This window comes from Rana temporaria, chromosome 5 (assembly GCF_905171775.1).
Source record: "Rana temporaria chromosome 5, aRanTem1.1, whole genome shotgun sequence".
NCBI lineage: Eukaryota > Metazoa > Chordata > Amphibia > Anura > Ranidae > Rana > Rana temporaria.
In genome coordinates this window covers 151,632,196-151,649,690 of record NC_053493.1, presented here as the reverse complement: position 1 = coordinate 151,649,690, position 17,495 = coordinate 151,632,196, and the positions used below count along the sequence as shown (strand labels likewise).

The 17,495-nt window shown below is 43.1% G+C and overlaps 1 protein-coding gene across 3 annotated transcripts in view; it reads left to right on the top strand.

Moving 5' to 3' along the window:
• Positions 1-17,495, top strand: part of GLI3 (GLI family zinc finger 3) — a 300,765-nt gene that overhangs the window by 17,958 nt on the left and 265,312 nt on the right. For all 3 annotated transcript variants that reach the window (XM_040353245.1, XM_040353244.1, XM_040353246.1), the window contains exon 2: positions 13,025-13,187. In XM_040353245.1, coding sequence (XP_040209179.1) covers positions 13,064-13,187 — 124 coding nt within the window. In that variant the 5' untranslated portion in view covers positions 13,025-13,063. The remainder of the gene's footprint in view (positions 1-13,024; positions 13,188-17,495) is intronic.

Sequence of the window (17,495 nt, the reverse complement as noted above, 5' to 3'; positions counted from 1 at the left end):
ACCACAAAGGGTCTTTTATTGAGCCAAGTGTTGTATTGACTAAATTATTCATCATTGCAAATCAAATACACTGGCATGTACATGTCTTCAGGTTTTATTTAAATGTGCATCAGTTTACTTGCCATGTTTGGAAATGCAAATTAGTAATTGCTTATTCTGTACATATATACCTGTTCTATTGAAGTGAACAAAAATCTCCTGTCCCCTACAGATTTTTTGTTGTAGCATAGCATTAGATAAAAGTGAATGGCAACTGTTTAACTTAACTCCAGTGAAAACTTTTTTAACCATTTGCCTACCGCCATATAGTAAAATGACGGCGGCAGGCACCCTCCCTCCCTCATATGACGTCCTTGTTTTCCCGGCATTCTGGCCTACGCGCGTGCTCGCCGCATCACTGTGTACTCGGTGCACATGCCTGGCGGCCGCAATGGCCACCGGCCACCCACGATTGCTCATCAAAGAGCAGGGAAGTGGATCTGTGTGTGTAAACACACAGATCCATGTTCTGTCAGGGCAGAGGAGAACTGATCGTATGTTCCTTGTATATAGGAACACCGATCAGTTTCCTCCTCTCATCAGTCCCCTCCCCCTACAGTTAGAATCACTCCCTAGGACACACAAATAACCCCTTGATGGCCCCTTAGTGTTAACCCCTTTCCTGTCAGTCACATTTATACAGTAATCAATGCATTTTTATAACACTGATCGCTGTATAATTGTGAATGGTCCCAAAATAGTGTCAAAAGTGTCCGATATGTCCGCTGCAATGTCACAGTCACGATAAAAATCGAAGATTACCGCCATTAGTAGTAAAAAGGTAAATATTAAAAATGACATAAATCTATCCCCTATTTTGTAGGCGCTATAACTTTTGCGCGAACCAATCAATATACGCTTATTGTGATTTTTTTTTTACCAAAAATATGTAGAAGAATACATATCGGCCTAAACTGAGGAAAAACATTTTTTTGGGGGATATTTTTGGGATATTTATTATAGCAAAAAGTAAAAAATATTGTGTTTTTTTTCGAAATTGTCGCTCTTTATTTGTTTATAGCGCAAAAAATAAAAAACACAGTAGTGATCAAATAATTTAAAAAAATTCTCGCTTATAATCTATAAATACATAGGGCCAGATCCACAAAAACCTGACGTAACTTAAAAAATCCAATTTAAGTTACACTGCCTTAAAGTTTCTACCTAAGTGCCTGATCCACAAAGCACTTATCTAGAAATTTCAGGCTGTGTAACTAAAATTCCGCCGGCGCAAGGCGTTCCTATTCAAATGAGGCGAGTCCCATTTAAATGAGGCGCGCTCCCGCGCCGGCCGTACTGCGCATGCGCGAAGTTACGTTACGCCGAGTTTTGAGGATCGCGACGGCTTAAAGTTGCGTCGGGGAAAAAAAAAAATGACAGCGGCATGCATTCCTGAGGGAGAACTCCATGCCAATTTTCAAAGAAAAAACCGGCATGGGTTCCCCCCCCAGGAGCATACCAGGCCCTTAGGTCTGGCATGGGTTGTAAGGAGACCCCCCCACGCCGAAAAATTGACGTAGGGGGTCCCCCTACAATCCATACCAGACCCGTATCCAAAGCACGCTACCCGGCCGGCCAGGAAGGGAGTGGGGACGAGCGAGCGCCCCCCCCCCTCCTGAGCCGTGCCAGGCCGCGTGCCCTCAACATGGGGGGGTTGGGTGCTCTGGGGCAGGGGGGCGCACTGCGGGCCCCCCCACCCCAGAGCACCCTGTCCCCATGTTGATGAGGACAGGACCTCTTCCCGACAACCCTTGCCATTGGTTGTCGGGGTCTGCGGGCGGAGGCTTATCGGAATCTGGGAGTCCCCTTTAATAAGGGGGCCCCCAGATACCGGCCCCCCACCCTAAGTGAATGGATATGGGGTACATCGTACCCCTATCCATTCACCTGGAGGCAAAAAGTAAAAGTTAATAAACACACAACACAAGGCTTTTTAAAATATTTTATTATTCTGCTCCGGACGCCCCCCCTGTCTTCGTTATTAGCTCTTTTACCAGGGGGGGCTTCTTCTTTCACTCTCCGGGGGTCTTCTCCGCTCTCCGGGGGGGGGTTTCTTCTTCCGCTCTCCGGGGGGGGCTTCTCCGGACTCCGGGGGGCTTCTTCCATCTTCTCCCCTCTTCCGCTCTTGACTCGGCGAACCCCGGTTCTTCTGCAGCTCTCCGGTGCCTTCTTCTTCAGCGCTGGCTGCCTGCTATGTTTGTGTGTTAGCTCGATTTCAAACAGGCAGCCAGCGCGGTCTTCTGTGGCGTCAGGGTCTTCTGGTCTTCTGTTCTTCCGATGTTGCCTCGTCGCCTGTTGTCGCTGTAATGATGGAAGCGCGCCTTGCATCCCATTTATATAGGCATCACCGTCCCATCATGCTCCGGTAGGTACCCACGTGGTGGGTGCACGTGGGTAGGCACCCACCACGTGGGTACCTGCCGGAGCATGATGGGACGGTGATGCCTATATAAATGGGATGCAAGGCGCGCTTCCATCATTACAGCGACAACAGGCGACGAGGCAACATCGGAAGAACAGAAGACCAGAAGACCCTGACGCCACAGAAGACCGCGCTGGCTGCCTGTTTGAAATCGAGCTAACACACAAACATAGCAGGCAGCCAGCGCTGAAGAAGAAGGCACCGGAGAGCTGCAGAAGAACCGGGGTTCGCCGAGTCAAGAGCGGAAGAGGGGAGAAGATGGAAGAAGCCCCCCGGAGTCCGGAGAAGCCCCCCCCGGAGAGCGGAAGAAGAAACCCCCCCCCCGGAGAGCGGAGAAGACCCCCGGAGAGTGGAAGAAGAAGCCCCCCCTGGTAAAAGAGCTAATAACGAAGACAGGGGGGGCGTCCGGAGCAGAATAATAAAATATTTTAAAAAGCCTTGTGTTGTGTGTTTATTAACTTTTACTTTTTGCCTCCAGGTGAATGGATAGGGGTACGATGTACCCCATATCCATTCACTTAGGGTGGGGGGCCGGTATCTGGGGGCCCCCTTATTAAAGGGGACTCCCAGATTCCGATAAGCCTCCGCCCGCAGACCCCGACAACCAATGGCAAGGGTTGTCGGGAAGAGGTCCTGTCCTCATCAACATGGGGACAGGGTGCTCTGGGGTGGGGGGGCCCGCAGTGCGCCCCCCTGCCCCAGAGCACCCAACCCCCCCATGTTGAGGGCACGCGGCCTGGCACGGCTCAGGAGGGGGGGGGGCGCTCGCTAGTCCCCACTCCCATTCCTGGCCGGCCGGGTAGCGTGCTTTGGATACGGGTCTGGTATGGATTGTAGGGGGACCCCTACGTCGATTTTTCGGCGTAGGGGGGTCCCCTTACAACCCATACCAGACCTAAGGGCCTGGTATGCTCCTGGGGGGGAACCCATGCCGGTTTTGTTTTTTACAAATTGCCGTGGAGTTCTCCCTCGGGAAAGCATACCAAATGCCGTCGCTGGAATGGGCTTTTACAAGGTGTGACTAGTTTACACTTTGTAGAACCAGCCCTAATTTTACACTTGCAAAATAACACTTACGGCGCAAAAACGAAGCTAGAAAGCTTTGTGGATCGCCTTAAGTGCTAATTTGCATACTAGCAACGGCATTTCGACTCGAAATGCCCCCAGCGGCGGATGCGGTACTGCATCCTAAGATTCGGCAGTGTAATTCAATTACACATGCCGGATCTTCTGTCTAACTTTGGAAAAAGCCTTTTGAGGATCGTTTCCAAAGTTACACACAGACTGAACAGCAGTTAAGTCGGAGTATCTCTTTTGAGGATCTGGCCCATAAAATAGTATCGCAATAGGGTAAATCAAAGTGGTGGTGTTAAAAATCAATATATAACTGCACAGAAATCAGGGGCCAGATTCACAGAAGAGATACGACGGCGTATCTCTGTGATCCGCCCGTCCTAACTATGCGGCTGATTCATAGAATCAGTTACGCATAGATAGCCCTAAGATCCGACAGGTGTAATTGACTTACACGGTCGGATCTTAGGATGCAATACTTCGGCCGCCGCTGGGTGGAGTTCGCGTCGTTTTCCAGCGTCGGGTATGCAAATTAGCTTTTACGGCGCTCCACGAAGGTACGCGCGGTCGTTACGTCGTCGCAAGTCGTTTTTTCCCGTTGCAAAGTTAAGCCAGCTTTTTCATGGCTTAACTTTACACCAGCCATGTTAAAGTATGGCCGTCGTTCCCGCGTCGAATTTAAAAATTTTTTTTGGCGTAAGTACGTTACGCACGTCGCCATTCACAAACACGTCGGGCGCCGTAATTTCGTGCAAAGCACAGCGGGAAAATTGCGAACGGAGCATGCGCAGAGCGTCCGGCGCGGGAGCGTGCCTAATTTAAATGGTACACGCCCCATTTGAATTGGGTGGGCTTGCGCCGGACGGGTTTACGTTACACCGCCGTAAGTTTACACGCAAGTGCTTTGTGGATCAGGCACTTGCGCTGAAAACTTGCGGCGGTGTAATGTAAACGGGTTACGTTACGCCGCCGCATTTGTACCTGAATCTGGCCCCATGTCCTTAGTGATAAAAGCAGCTATACTGCCAAAGAGGAGAACAGAGGAGAAACTGGACATCCACAGATCTTATAAATAGATAGATAAAATGGCTTGATCCCAAGCGTGTCTGGTCTCACAGAACTCTCACCTCATCAATATGTTTAATCAGCAACAAGGATACTCATAGAGCGCTTCACCTCCACAAACCAAACGATATCTACACTTTCCACACTTCAACTGGTGACTCTCCAACTTTCTGCAGGCTCATAGATAGTGCCACAGCTTAATCCAAACTCCTTGATCAGTCCCTGTTATAGCTCCGGTAAGAAGAACAGGAGGGGAAGTAAAGAACAGAGAGGGCCTCCAATAGTGCAGTATCTATCTATTTATAAGATCTGTGGATGTCCAGTTTCTCCTCTGTTCTTTGGCAGTATAGCTGCTTTTATCACTAAGGACATTTTTTCTGTGCAGTTATATATTGATTTTTAACACCACCACTTTGATTTACTGTATTGCGATACTATTTTATGTATTTATAGATTATGCGCAAGAATTCTTTTAATTATTTCTACTTTTGTGTACTGTAAACACTGCTAGTTTTTGCTGCATTTTCACTTTTTTGTTTTGTGATATTCACCTATCACTCATTAGTAGCGCGAAGGACACTATTTATCAAGTAGTGGTCAAATACCATCGAAAGAAAGCACTATTTGTCACAGTTGTCATTCAAATTGTGACAGTGCTGAAAGCTGAAAATTGGCATGACCAGGAAGGGGAATAATATGCCCTGAATTGAAGTAGTTAAGCTTTGTATAGAGTGGAAATGGTGTTAAAAGCTCTGGCGGGTATTTTATTGCTATTGTATTTATTCCCGCTTTTGTCCCTATCTCTGGGAGTGGCCATGAGAAAGCACTTTTTTTTAAATAACAAACATTTCATAATCACCTGATCTGTACAATGGTTTTGCACAGAGCAGCCCACATCCTCTTCTCGCGTCCCTCGCCAGCGCTCTTGGCCCCTGCCGAGTGCCTCCAGAGAAAGCCGCTTGCAAGAGAGACACCCAAACTAGCTTGTTCTCAAGCCGTGGCTCTGCGTGTCCATTCACACACACTTTCTCTCCTCATTAGCTTACTGGCTGTGATTGATAGCCAGTGGAGAGGGAGCATTCCCAGAGAGTCGAGGCTCTCGTGCAGATCGCTGGATCGAGGTGGGATTCAGGTAAGTATTTAGGGGGGGACAGAGAATAGAATGCATGAAGATGAAACACCTTGAGCCTTTACAACCACTTTGACAAAGAAATTATGCTCCTTACCCCATGGTCATCACCCCCTCCTTCCTCCAGAGGGGCACGTTGGTGCATTCCTGAATGCCTGCTAAAATGATTAAGGGATGGATCTGGTTTTGTGTGTACATAGTTTGAAAGGAAATAGTAGATTTACCTAGAGATACAGTAGATTGTGTAGTGTTCAGTTAGTCATAACGCAGACTAATAGACTTGCATTGGAAGGAAAGAGCAATACAGCATATTTACTGTACACGATCAATAGGTAGCATGCACAGCTTGCATATGCAATAGGCAATAATGTCTGTCCCCATGTGTGTATCCAGTAACAAGCAGCAGAAAGAGTTTATTTTAAACCTTAATACACATTTCTAAGAATATTTCCATGAGGCTGATCTCATTTACATAAGAAGGCTATAACAAATGCAGCTCTTGCTGCAGAACTCACCTTCTCTGGACTGACCCTGCAGGCTCTATCTAGTGCTTGTGCTCTTCATGATTGGCATCATTTAATTTACTTTCTTTGAGTGCAGTGTGTCATGGACCCACATCACATAGCACCCTGCATTCACAGTTCAGTGAGAGTTGCAGTGATGTCATCAGGTCAGTAATGCTTTCTGCATAATAGAAGACTGACCATCACAGAGAATAGAAGGAGGACCCTGCATATCATATGACCACCCCAAAGACTTCTGTAAAAATTAGGGCTGTTACTGATTAAAATTTTCGTGTTCGATTAATCCATTTTTTTTAAATAGATTAATCGACTAATTTAGATTAATTATAATGCACATACATTTTTCTGATCACCACCATATATAGTCCCCACTGTAATATCCACAGACATCTCCCCCACTGTAATATCCACAGACATCTCCCCCACTGTAATATCCACAGACATCTCTCCCACTGTATTATCCACAGACATCTCCCCACTGTAATCCAAAGACATCTCCCCCACTGTAATATCCACTGACATCTTCTCCACTGTAATATCCACAGACATCTCCCCCACTGTAATATGGTCCATATCTCCCCCACTGTAATCCACAGGCATCTCCCCCACTGTAATACATAGACATCTCCCCATTGTAATCCACAGACATCTCCAACAACTGTAATATGGTCCACATCTCCCCCACTGTATAGGAAGATTAGTGCTTGCTTAGTCTTACCAGAGAAGCCGGCTGAACACGAGCAGTTGAGGTCGGGTGATGATGTCAGCGCATCGCTCTAGGCTCACCTAGGCCGCCGCGGGATGGACCAAGATGGCCGCCACTCCAGGAGCTTTTCTATGGCCAAGGCAGCAGTGGAGCTCCGCAGATCACGTGGCGTACAGATCCACATATGGTGACCCATTCGGATCACGGATAATTTACGATCCATTGCACCACTAGTACCGATCAAAAATTAATGATTAATCAAGGAATTAATCTTTAATTTCCACAGTCCTAGTAAAAATGTATGTAAAAAAAAAACACAAATGGGTGGTTTCAAGGAGTAAGGGGGTAGAGGGGCACATAACGTGCATTGGTGTGCTGCTCTTACATTCATTGTTAATGGCACCCCAATACAATTTCCTGATGCATGTACGTTGCAGTATGCAGCATGTGGTAAGACTTTTGTGGGGCATTCTTAGATTGTAAGCTGTAACGGGCAGGGCTCTCTGATCCCTACTGTTTAAAGGTGTATTGTATTTGTACTGTCTACCCTCAAGTTGTAAAGCGCTTTGTAAACTGTTGGTACTATATAAATCATGTATAATAATAATTAGGGATTCATTCAAGTAAATGGGCTGTTGTAATACAGTGCATGCCAATTCATAAAGTAACACGCGTGTTAAATCCACTGCAAAAGATTTGATGGGTGTGAAAGGGCTTTTAAGGCTGTAGCCTCAGAGTAGAAAGGTTATCATTGAACATCTAGGCATGGCTGATTTTACAGTTCTTGTTTCTATGCTTTCAAACCATGAAGCAGAGTAATTGTAGAGCTAGTAGTATTGATAAGTTGCAGGAAGCAATTTACAACAAGCCTTTTAGAGCCTATGTTCATTCCTGAATGAAACCAAAGTTCAATCAGGTACCATCATTTGGGTGGAAACAGGACAATTCAGTTACCCACTAGCTTCTAATTATCTGGGACCCCAAAGATCCCCTTTAAAGCATTGTATGGTTTTACACAAAATAGTGCAGTCAGTGAGACTCTGGAGCCTTTTGCACTTATTTTAAATAATGTAATAACACAACAAAGTAATTACACTGATGGTCTTGAAGGAAGACAGACCTCTAACCATACTCCTGGTAGCAGAGGGATTAGATATAAGTAAAGGTTTGGAATGAATTGTCCACTGGGTTAATGCCAGAAGGAGAATTAGGAATGGTCTCTCCATGGTTGTGTGAAGGAGAGCAAAGATGTTTGCATTAAGCAAGGAATGTTTATCCTATAAGAAAGTTCACAGCTTATGAGCCTTATGTTCAGTTCTCATGAACAGTAACAGGTAATGACAAGCTATGATATTGAATTCACGGGTGTAAAAATGATTACCGTATATTCCGGCGTATAAGACGACCCCCTAATTTTCCAGGAAAAATGTTGGTTTTGGGATATACTCGCCATATAAGACTACCCCCTTCCTACTAGTCTTTCTGGAAGCTGAGGGGTAGCCAGAACCGCTGACAGAAACAGGCTTTTTCAAATCTCACTGTGCCATCACTTGCCCCCACTGTGCCATCACTTGCCCCTCACTGTGCCATCACTTGCCCCTCACTGTGCCATCACTTGCCCCCCACTGTGCCATCACTCGCCCCCCCCCACTGTGCCATCACTTGCCCCCACTGTGCCTGAACGTGTGAACAGTGCAATCACTCACGTTTTTCTGAATCGACTAGCAGGCCGTGACAGTCTCCCTGCTGCGAGCGTCAATGATTTGAAAGCCGCGCCTTCTCCTCAGACTGTCCTGTGATAGGCGGAACACAAATTTTCCCAGCATCGCCTCTGTTCTGTGTTCCGCCTATCACGGACGTCTTCTCATCTCGTCCGAGGATGAGAAGGCATCTGTGATAGGCGGAACACAGAACAGAGGCGCTGCTGGGAAGATTTGTGTTCCGCCTATCACAGGACACTCTGAGGAGAAGGAGCGGCTTTTAAATCATTGACGCTCGCAGCACGGAGACTGTCACCGGCGTATAAGACGACCCCCGACTTTGGATGCATTTTTTTGCATCCAGAAAGTCGTCTTATACGCCGGAAAATACGGTATGTTTTTTTTATTAGTTAAGGTATTTTTTCATTTTAAATTAACATATACAGGAATTGTAGCTGCTAGTCTCATACAATACTGTCTTTTTTATATTGAAGGCTTAGTCCATGTATTGTAGTGCTCTTATTTTTTTACTGAAGCTGACTGTAATAACATATATAAATTCGATTTTTTTTTTTAGTTATTAAAGTATGAATAGGTATTTTAAAATTACATTTTGTACTATAAGAATTTTTTTCTTGCAAAATAAAAATATTTTTTTATGCTGTCAGCAAAATAACATTAACCACTGGCTAAAAAAGGCTACTTGCCATAAATTATGTTTTATTTACTTTTATTTTCAATTACTACAACTATTACTATTGCTTCCAGCCATGAACTGGTTTAGAATGTTGAGTGATGTAAAGAATATCTCCTGGCAAGAAGTAAAATCAATCATTGAACTACTAATGTTATACAGAAATTATAGCCAATGTAAGTAAATCTACACAGCTTACTTTTAGTATGAGTTTTATATTGCCCATTGCAGTCTCAGAAGTCCTGCTCATTTCTTCATTTTTTTACCAGTGAAATACTACAATGCACCAGTCCACCCCACTCCCTTTTTTGGTAATCATTGAACCCTTTGCTTGTGATGCAAAAAATAATTATTCACAAGCACTGATTTAAATGTTTCCCAAAATAGTTGCATACAAGACATGCTACAGTTACAAATGTGCGAATACTAGCTCTCAGCTGGACTATCAAGCCATCAAATGGCTGGTGTGATAGCTGGTGTGGAGCACCATGGCAAATGCAGATCAAACATAGGCTAATATGGCAGCTTCCTTGACTGTAAAGGAGGGTTTGTTGCCCTTTAAACACACACTGCAGGCTCTGGCTATAGGGTAATAGTGTCACAAATGGCTGTAAAGTCAAGCGATCACTTTTACAGGTGAAAATGTGTGCCCTCCCTTACCTGTTTTTGTTTCCTGACTGTTAGAAAGGTTTTTTAAATTATCACCTGTGGATGATTTGGGGTATTGAGTTGTTCTACTCTCTTGACAGATACACACATGCTTAGGGGTTTTAAATACTTTTTAAAACCAATCATGCAATTTTTTATATCTTTGTGAACAATAAAAAATAAAATTGGTTTGGAAGCAAAAGGGTTAATATATGTATTCATCACATTACTTTTTTGTTTTCTGCATTTTTCCTGGGTGCTTAAGCATTCTTTAGACAACTCTTATAGTATTATTCTTCCCAGAAACTGATATAAAAGTTAATTCCTGGTGTTGGCCATCTTTTTTCAAGACTATGAAACGCCAAATCAAACATGAAAGTATATCAGATATGGAAACAACAATAAGCATTGAAAAAGTTGCTTGCCTATCTTTTGCACTTGGTTGATAATTAATTAAAAAGGGAGGAGATACCAATGTTTTTGTGTGTCTTAACTTAAAACAATAATTTTTACCTGAATTTTAAATCTTGCAAAGGCATGGGCACAAAAATAGTCCTTTGTTAGCAGACTCAAATTTTGTTCCGTTTCTTTAAATACAAAAATTGAGGCCTTGTCTTGGATTAGTGTTGTTCAGCCACTCAAATACGGAGAACCAAATCTTTTTTGGGCGAAGATGAAAGGCCCCATATTAAAGAAGCATGCTTCTTGGTGTGATTGCAGCCAAACTATACTTTAGATATTTTTACACCTTAAATCACATCATAATGCCAGTATTCTTTGTCAAATAAGCTTTTATTATCATTATAGTTTAACAATTCAGAAGAGTCGGTTACAAATGTTCAGTGAACATAAAACAATTACAAAGTAACTTAGGTAGATAGTACAGACTCAAGTCATATATAGTTTTCTCAAAGAGAAAATGGAAAGCCACATACAAAATCAATCTGTACATCCAAGCAGGTTATATTGGGCCTCTGGAACACCAGGAAGCCTTGGGAGACAAAATGTCAACATAATACCAGAGAACTGAACAATATCAAAAACATAGCAGGTAAGGAAGTTGTGCATGTGTCACATATGCAACCAAAAGAAATCAAACACAGAAGCCCAGGCATTAAAAATTCTAAAACTTACTCCACCCATGACCAATTGAGAATCTCCCAAAAACATGTACAGGATAAGTGTCGAACTAGATGTTAATTAAAAAGAGCTTGGAAATTAGATTCTCACTATATGCTTGCCAGCAGGTCCAAGTAGTTTAAACTTTTTCTGTATCGGCACTATTCTCAGCCACCAATATTTCGATTACCATTATGTTGTTAAAAACCTTGGCCCATTCCACAAGTGAAGGGGGAGGTGGACGTCCAGTGATTATGCCAGTATTCTACTGTGTGCCCATATACAGTTACAAGTTGTCAGGCAGTGTCCATACATCCAATTCCTATTATCCAGCAGCAGCCACTTGCCCATCATTTTACCTGTATACTGTGATTAAAAGGGATTGTAAAGGCAACAGTTTTTTTTTCTATGCATTAAACAAGAAGTATTTTTTTTATCCCATATTTATGCTTAACTAGGTGGATGCAGCATCTGTCCCCCGCCACCTTTTCACTGAGAACCGAGCCACAGACACCGCAAATGACTCTGTTCTGCTCACCTTCCCGAGTGGAGAGCTGCTGCCTGCCAGTCAGCAGCTCACCTGCTCTGCTCCTCTATGCTAATCGTAGTGCTAAGCGGTGGAGGGTCAGGGAGTGGCCATCTCAGCAGCTCGCTTATCAGTCCAGGCACCTGGGATATCCAGACTTCCGAAGTCGGGACGAAGCGGTGCCTAGACTGATCTTGGTGACGTCAGCGGAGAGATGACTTCAGACCGCTCTCTGCTGAAAACAGGTCACAGGAGTGCAAAACGAATTGCACTCCTGTGTCCCATAGAAGAAGCCCAGCCGGATGAGCTTAGGCTGGACTCCTTTAAGATTAAAAGCCTTCTGTGTGCAGCAGCTCCCCAGCCCCCCTAATACTTACCTGAGCCCCATCTCTATCATGTCTACAAGTGCCTAGGCCTTCCAGGATCCCTTCTGATTAGCTGAGACACAGCAGCGGCACCATTGGCTCCCGCTGCTGTCAATCAAACTCAGTTAGCCAATTAGGAGAGGGAGGGGGCAAACCACAGCTCTGTGTCTGAATGGTTACACAAAGCTGCAGCTTGGCTCGGGTGCCCCATAGCAAACTGATTGCTGTGGGGGCACTTAACAGGAGGGAGGGGCCAGGAGCTCCAGACAGGGACCCGAGAAGAGGAGGATCTGGGCTGCTCTGCAAAACCAACTGCACAGAGCAGGTGTAAGTATAACATGTTTGTTATTTTAATAGAAAAAAAACAAGACTTTACAATCACTTTAAATTGTCATTTGGTCTTAGTTTAAGGCTATTATGGCTCTCTCTATATATTCTGTATATATGCTTTGCTAGCTTCGTCATTGGTGTGAACATTTTATTCCTGATTTTTACAAGGTACAGAGTATTTGGCCATCTTGATTGGCTGGCATGGAATTATGTTTATTCCAGTACCAAGATGTGCCGAGAATGTACACTGAGCTGCGCATGTGAAGAGGCCAGTGAGTTTGTTTTATTGCAGAAGATACATGGGATGTCTTTTCTGCAAAATAGAGCCTTTGAATTGTTTTTATTGTTTCCTTTTAGTTCTACTTTAAATTTCTTGCTTCCAGTGCACTCTTCAGTTTTAGTATATCAACCCCTCTTTAACTACTGCATCTTGATAAATTCATGAAAATTAAAAATTTGTTCCTAAAAGAACAATGTGTTCCTCAGAATGGACCAAAGATATCATAATCACTGATTAGTATGTTTATCATGAGGAGCATGTTTTCTTTGAATATCAGTCCTTAATGTAAGGTGTCACTGTTTTTGAAAACTGAAACATGTTTTGCATACCAGAGTGTTCTGGATATACAGACTGTGATGTGTTTCTGCATTTTTAATTGGATCCTCTTTTATGTTTTGTGCAGTTCTTCGTACAGGGAGGTTGTGAGTAATGAGAAGTCAACATGGAAGCACAGTCCCATAGCACTACTATGAGTGAAAAGAAAAAAGTAGAGAATTCTCTAGTGAAAGGCCATACTCGGACCGATGTGAGTGAGAAGGCAGTTGCCTCCAGCACAACTTCCAATGGTGAGTTTAAAGCACTCAAAATGGTTTTCAACATTCTCAATTCATGTTATGTTCTTCCTCTCTATTATTACATATTTCATTTAAGGAATTTCCCTTCTAATCTCGTAGTATAACCCAGCTTTAGACCCTTATTTGTCACTACATGAAGAGATGCTTCACTGACTTTGTGCCACAACTAGGCTTTGCAATCTCAAATTTCATCTGTAGTACAGCTTCAGGAGAAAATGTATAATTATGTATAATTATGTATAGATGAATAGACAAAAGGTGCCCATAGACATTAGATAATCATCATTTTATCCTGTCAGTTTCAGCAGAATTATTTGATGACAGAGATGTCTTTAGGTACCTTTAGACCTGTGGCGATATCAACAAGGGATAGATCACAATGGAAAAGGTGTATCAGCTGAATTTTCACAGCCCATAGCCGTTGCTCCCCTAAGATAAGGCTGCCTTCGGGGCTGCAGCTTTGGAAGCAGACATGTACACTCAGGCAATATAAGTGTGAAAATCTATGTTATTGTTTGGCAGATGGATCATCCTGTGGCAGTTTCATGTATCCAGTCACTGTCTGACTTCTATGGGAGCTCATTGTTTTAAACATCATAGCAAACGGCTTGCTATGATAAGTCCACATGTTGCTCATTTGGGTAATCCCTGTATTAAACTCCATCAGGAAATGGGAAACATTGTGTTAACTTTGTGTTAAACTGGAAAATGTACTTATTCTGTATTGCTGTGAATATCCATACCTTGCTAATTTGCAAAATGTTGTAAATTTGCTTGTTCCGAGGCACAGGTTTTAATGAAAACTTAACTCTGCACTCTGATCTTGGCTTGATAATTGTTTAGATATCAACAATCATTCTCTTCACAACATATGCAGTTTGTACATGCAGTAGAAGTCACTATGAGGCCTCATCTACCCTGGATGTCATAAAAAAAAACATCAGTAGCGTTAGCTGTAGAAAGCTGTAGCTGTAGACTTAGTTTTACAGTAGGGTTTTTAGCATTTTTCATTTTTTTTTATTTTTAGCAAAACTATACTCCCACTAAAGCTTATGGCTCAAAAATTCCCCCAAAAACGCAAAAAAATGTGTTTTTCAGCATTTTTTAAATTGTTATGTTAAATAGTAAGCCAATATAAATAAATAAAAATAATATAAATATTAAATCATGGATAATCAGCCAAACACACTCACCAACCTAGACAACGAGTGAGTGTGTTTGGCTGATTATCCATGATTTATTTAATATCTATATTATTTTTATTTATTTATATTGGCTTACTATTTAATAACATTAAAACCTTCTAAATATTCCCTAGGAATTCTGCTGCATCTGCTCCTGATGAGTGGACATATCCACAAAACGCGTAGAGCTATACCTGATGCTACAGTTACACCTTATATGGAATTCCACTTACCTACCTACTATATATTGCCATATATTATTCAGTGGATCTACCTAGGTTCATATGCGGGTGCCGAGCATGTTGCCTTTGGCATTTTATTGCCATACTATTTTCTACAAATATTTTTTATATACTCAATATTGCAATCATATGCTGCTATGTATATATTTTTCCATCATGTGAAGGTTTTGTGCATGTAAATTATGTATATACGAAATATATTTTTTACTATTCCCAGACTCATGTTACTATATTTATTTATTTATTTTTACGTCCACCATTCTATTTTTTCATTTAAAGTCCCAATTTCCCTCTCGATTGTACCTATTACCGGGATGGAGGCACTTAACTGTGCTTCATTTAAAGTCCCAACTCCCCCCTTTTTTGCATACAGTACAAGGTGTCAAGAATTGAAATGTAGGCCTTGTTCACTTGTACACTCTTGTGGGGGCTGTGTTTTCCCACACAAGATGCACAGATGTTTTGTGCAACTCACGTGCAAGCAGTATCATTCATCTCAATTGGGACACAGTGTGGATTTAGAAACACGTGCCCGCACCCAGACATATTTTAAAATGGATGCGGTGACTCTATCTATGCAGCCACTGCGTCCCAATAGACACAAAGAGAACTGCATGTGCACGGATGCACAGGAATACCTGTGTATCCTGTACAGGGAAACACTGGCCTTACACGGGTGTATGCTTAAAGTAGAACTATAGGCAAAAGTTTTTTTTATTTTGGATAGAGCAAGGGAGGGTTATAATCTCTGCCAGATTTTTTTTTTTTTTTGCCATCTGTGTCCCATTCCAGAGATTTTCTGTCCCATAGAAAACAGGAAGTGAGAGGAAATCCCTGCAAATTAAGGGAATCAATTGGGACCCCCAGGTCACCAGAACTAGTGTCCCTATAGGAAGGTTTTACCACTATTACAACCCACAATTTGTGATTTTCTTTTTCTTTCACTTTCAACGATAATGATAAACAGGACAAATAGAGAGGGGGGGTCTCCTTAATAGGGGCACAAACAGCATTTAAAAACTGACAGTGGTTCTAACCCCTCTCCCCTCTATCCAAAACCGAAAAAAAAACGTTTTGCCTTTAGTTATACTTAAGTACGCCCATGTGAACAAGGCCTTACATTTATTTACTTGCTATGGTACATTCAGTAGTGTTGGCAGTTTTATATGTTAGCTTAATAATAAGACAAATAATATATTTTCTGTGTGAGTATATGAATTGTATAACATATGTTACATTTACATGCCACTGTCTTAGGGAATGGCTTTTTATGTTTAAAATTTTTAAGTTTGGCAGTAACTTAGGGCCAGATTCACAGAGGAGATACGACGGCGTTTCTCCTGATACACCTTCGTATCTCCTGTCGTACCTATGCGGCTGATTCATAGAATCATTTCCGCATAGATAGCCCTAAGATCCGACAGGTGTAATTGACTTACACCGTCGGATCTTAGGATGCAATACTTCGGCTGCCGCTGGGGGGAGTTTGCGTCGTATTCCTGCGTCGGGTATGTAAATGAGGATTTACGGCGATCCACAACGTTTTTTCCCATCTTTACGTCGTCGCTAGTAATTTTTTCCTGTCGCATATTTACCCCTGCTTTAACATGGCTTAACTTTAGTCGAGCCATGTTAAAGTATGGCCGTCGTTCCCGGGTCAAATTTAAATTTTTTTTTGTTTTGGCATAAGACGTCCGGGAATACGAATGAACGCTACGCACGTCGCCGTTCTAAAAAATTACGTCACATCGCGCAAAGCACGGCGGGAATTTCAAAACTAAGCATGCGCAGTACGTCCGGCGCGGGAGCGCGCCTAATTTAAATGGTACCCGCCCCATTTGAATTGGGCGGGCTTGCGCCGGACGTGTTTACGATACACCGCCGCAAGTTTACAGGTAAGTGCTTTGTGAATCGGGCACTTTCACTGAAAACTTGCGGCGGTGTAACGTAAACGGGTTACGTTACACTGTTGCAATTCTACGTGAATCTGGCCCTTAAAGTGTTACTAAACCCACAACAGTAAAATCAGTCTTTATATGCAGTAAAGTATGCTTGTTATACTCACTGTGGAACTAAAGGGGTTAATCCTCTGCACATGTAAAAAGGCTGTTTTATCCTGTATGCATAGATCTTCCCCCTCCTGCACTGTCTATCTGGGGAAAGCCAGCTAACACAGGCAAAGCAGCTGTCTTCACATGCTAAGTTGTGTCTTTTATACTGGAGAGAATAATTATTTGTTCTCAGAGCTAGCCAAGTTTAAAGTTATTGTAAAGCTTTATTTTTTTAAAAATAACAAACATATCATACTTACCTCCACTGTGCAGTTCGTTTTGCACAGAGTGGCCCCGGTCCTCGACGTCTGGGGTCCCCCGGTGGCTCTGGTAGCTCCTCCCCGCATCGTATAACCCCCTAGGAGAAGCACTCTCCTGGCTGAGCGCTCCCGAGTCCAGCATTTGTGTCCATAGATGCAGAATGCCGGACTCGGCCCCGCCCCCCAGTGCCCGCGTCATTGGATTTGATTGACAGCAGCGGGTGTCGATGGTCGAGACAACAGGCAGAGGTGAAGAGCGCTTCTCTGGCGTGGGAATTACGTGCTCAGGTGTGTAAAATGGGGGGGCTGGGGAGCCATGCAGTGACATAGGATGCATTGAGGTGAAAAAACACAAGGGTTAACAACCCATTTACAATATTTACAACCCCTTTACCCCTGTTTACAACATGGTAACTTTTTACCTAAACCTGTTAACCCAACCCAGCATTCAAATCGTGAACCGCAGCTTAAACTCTAAGTGCTGGTTCACACCAGCGTGCTCTGTGAGTTTGCATGTGATTCGCACCACACTGCAGAGATGTCCATGTAAAACAATTTCAGC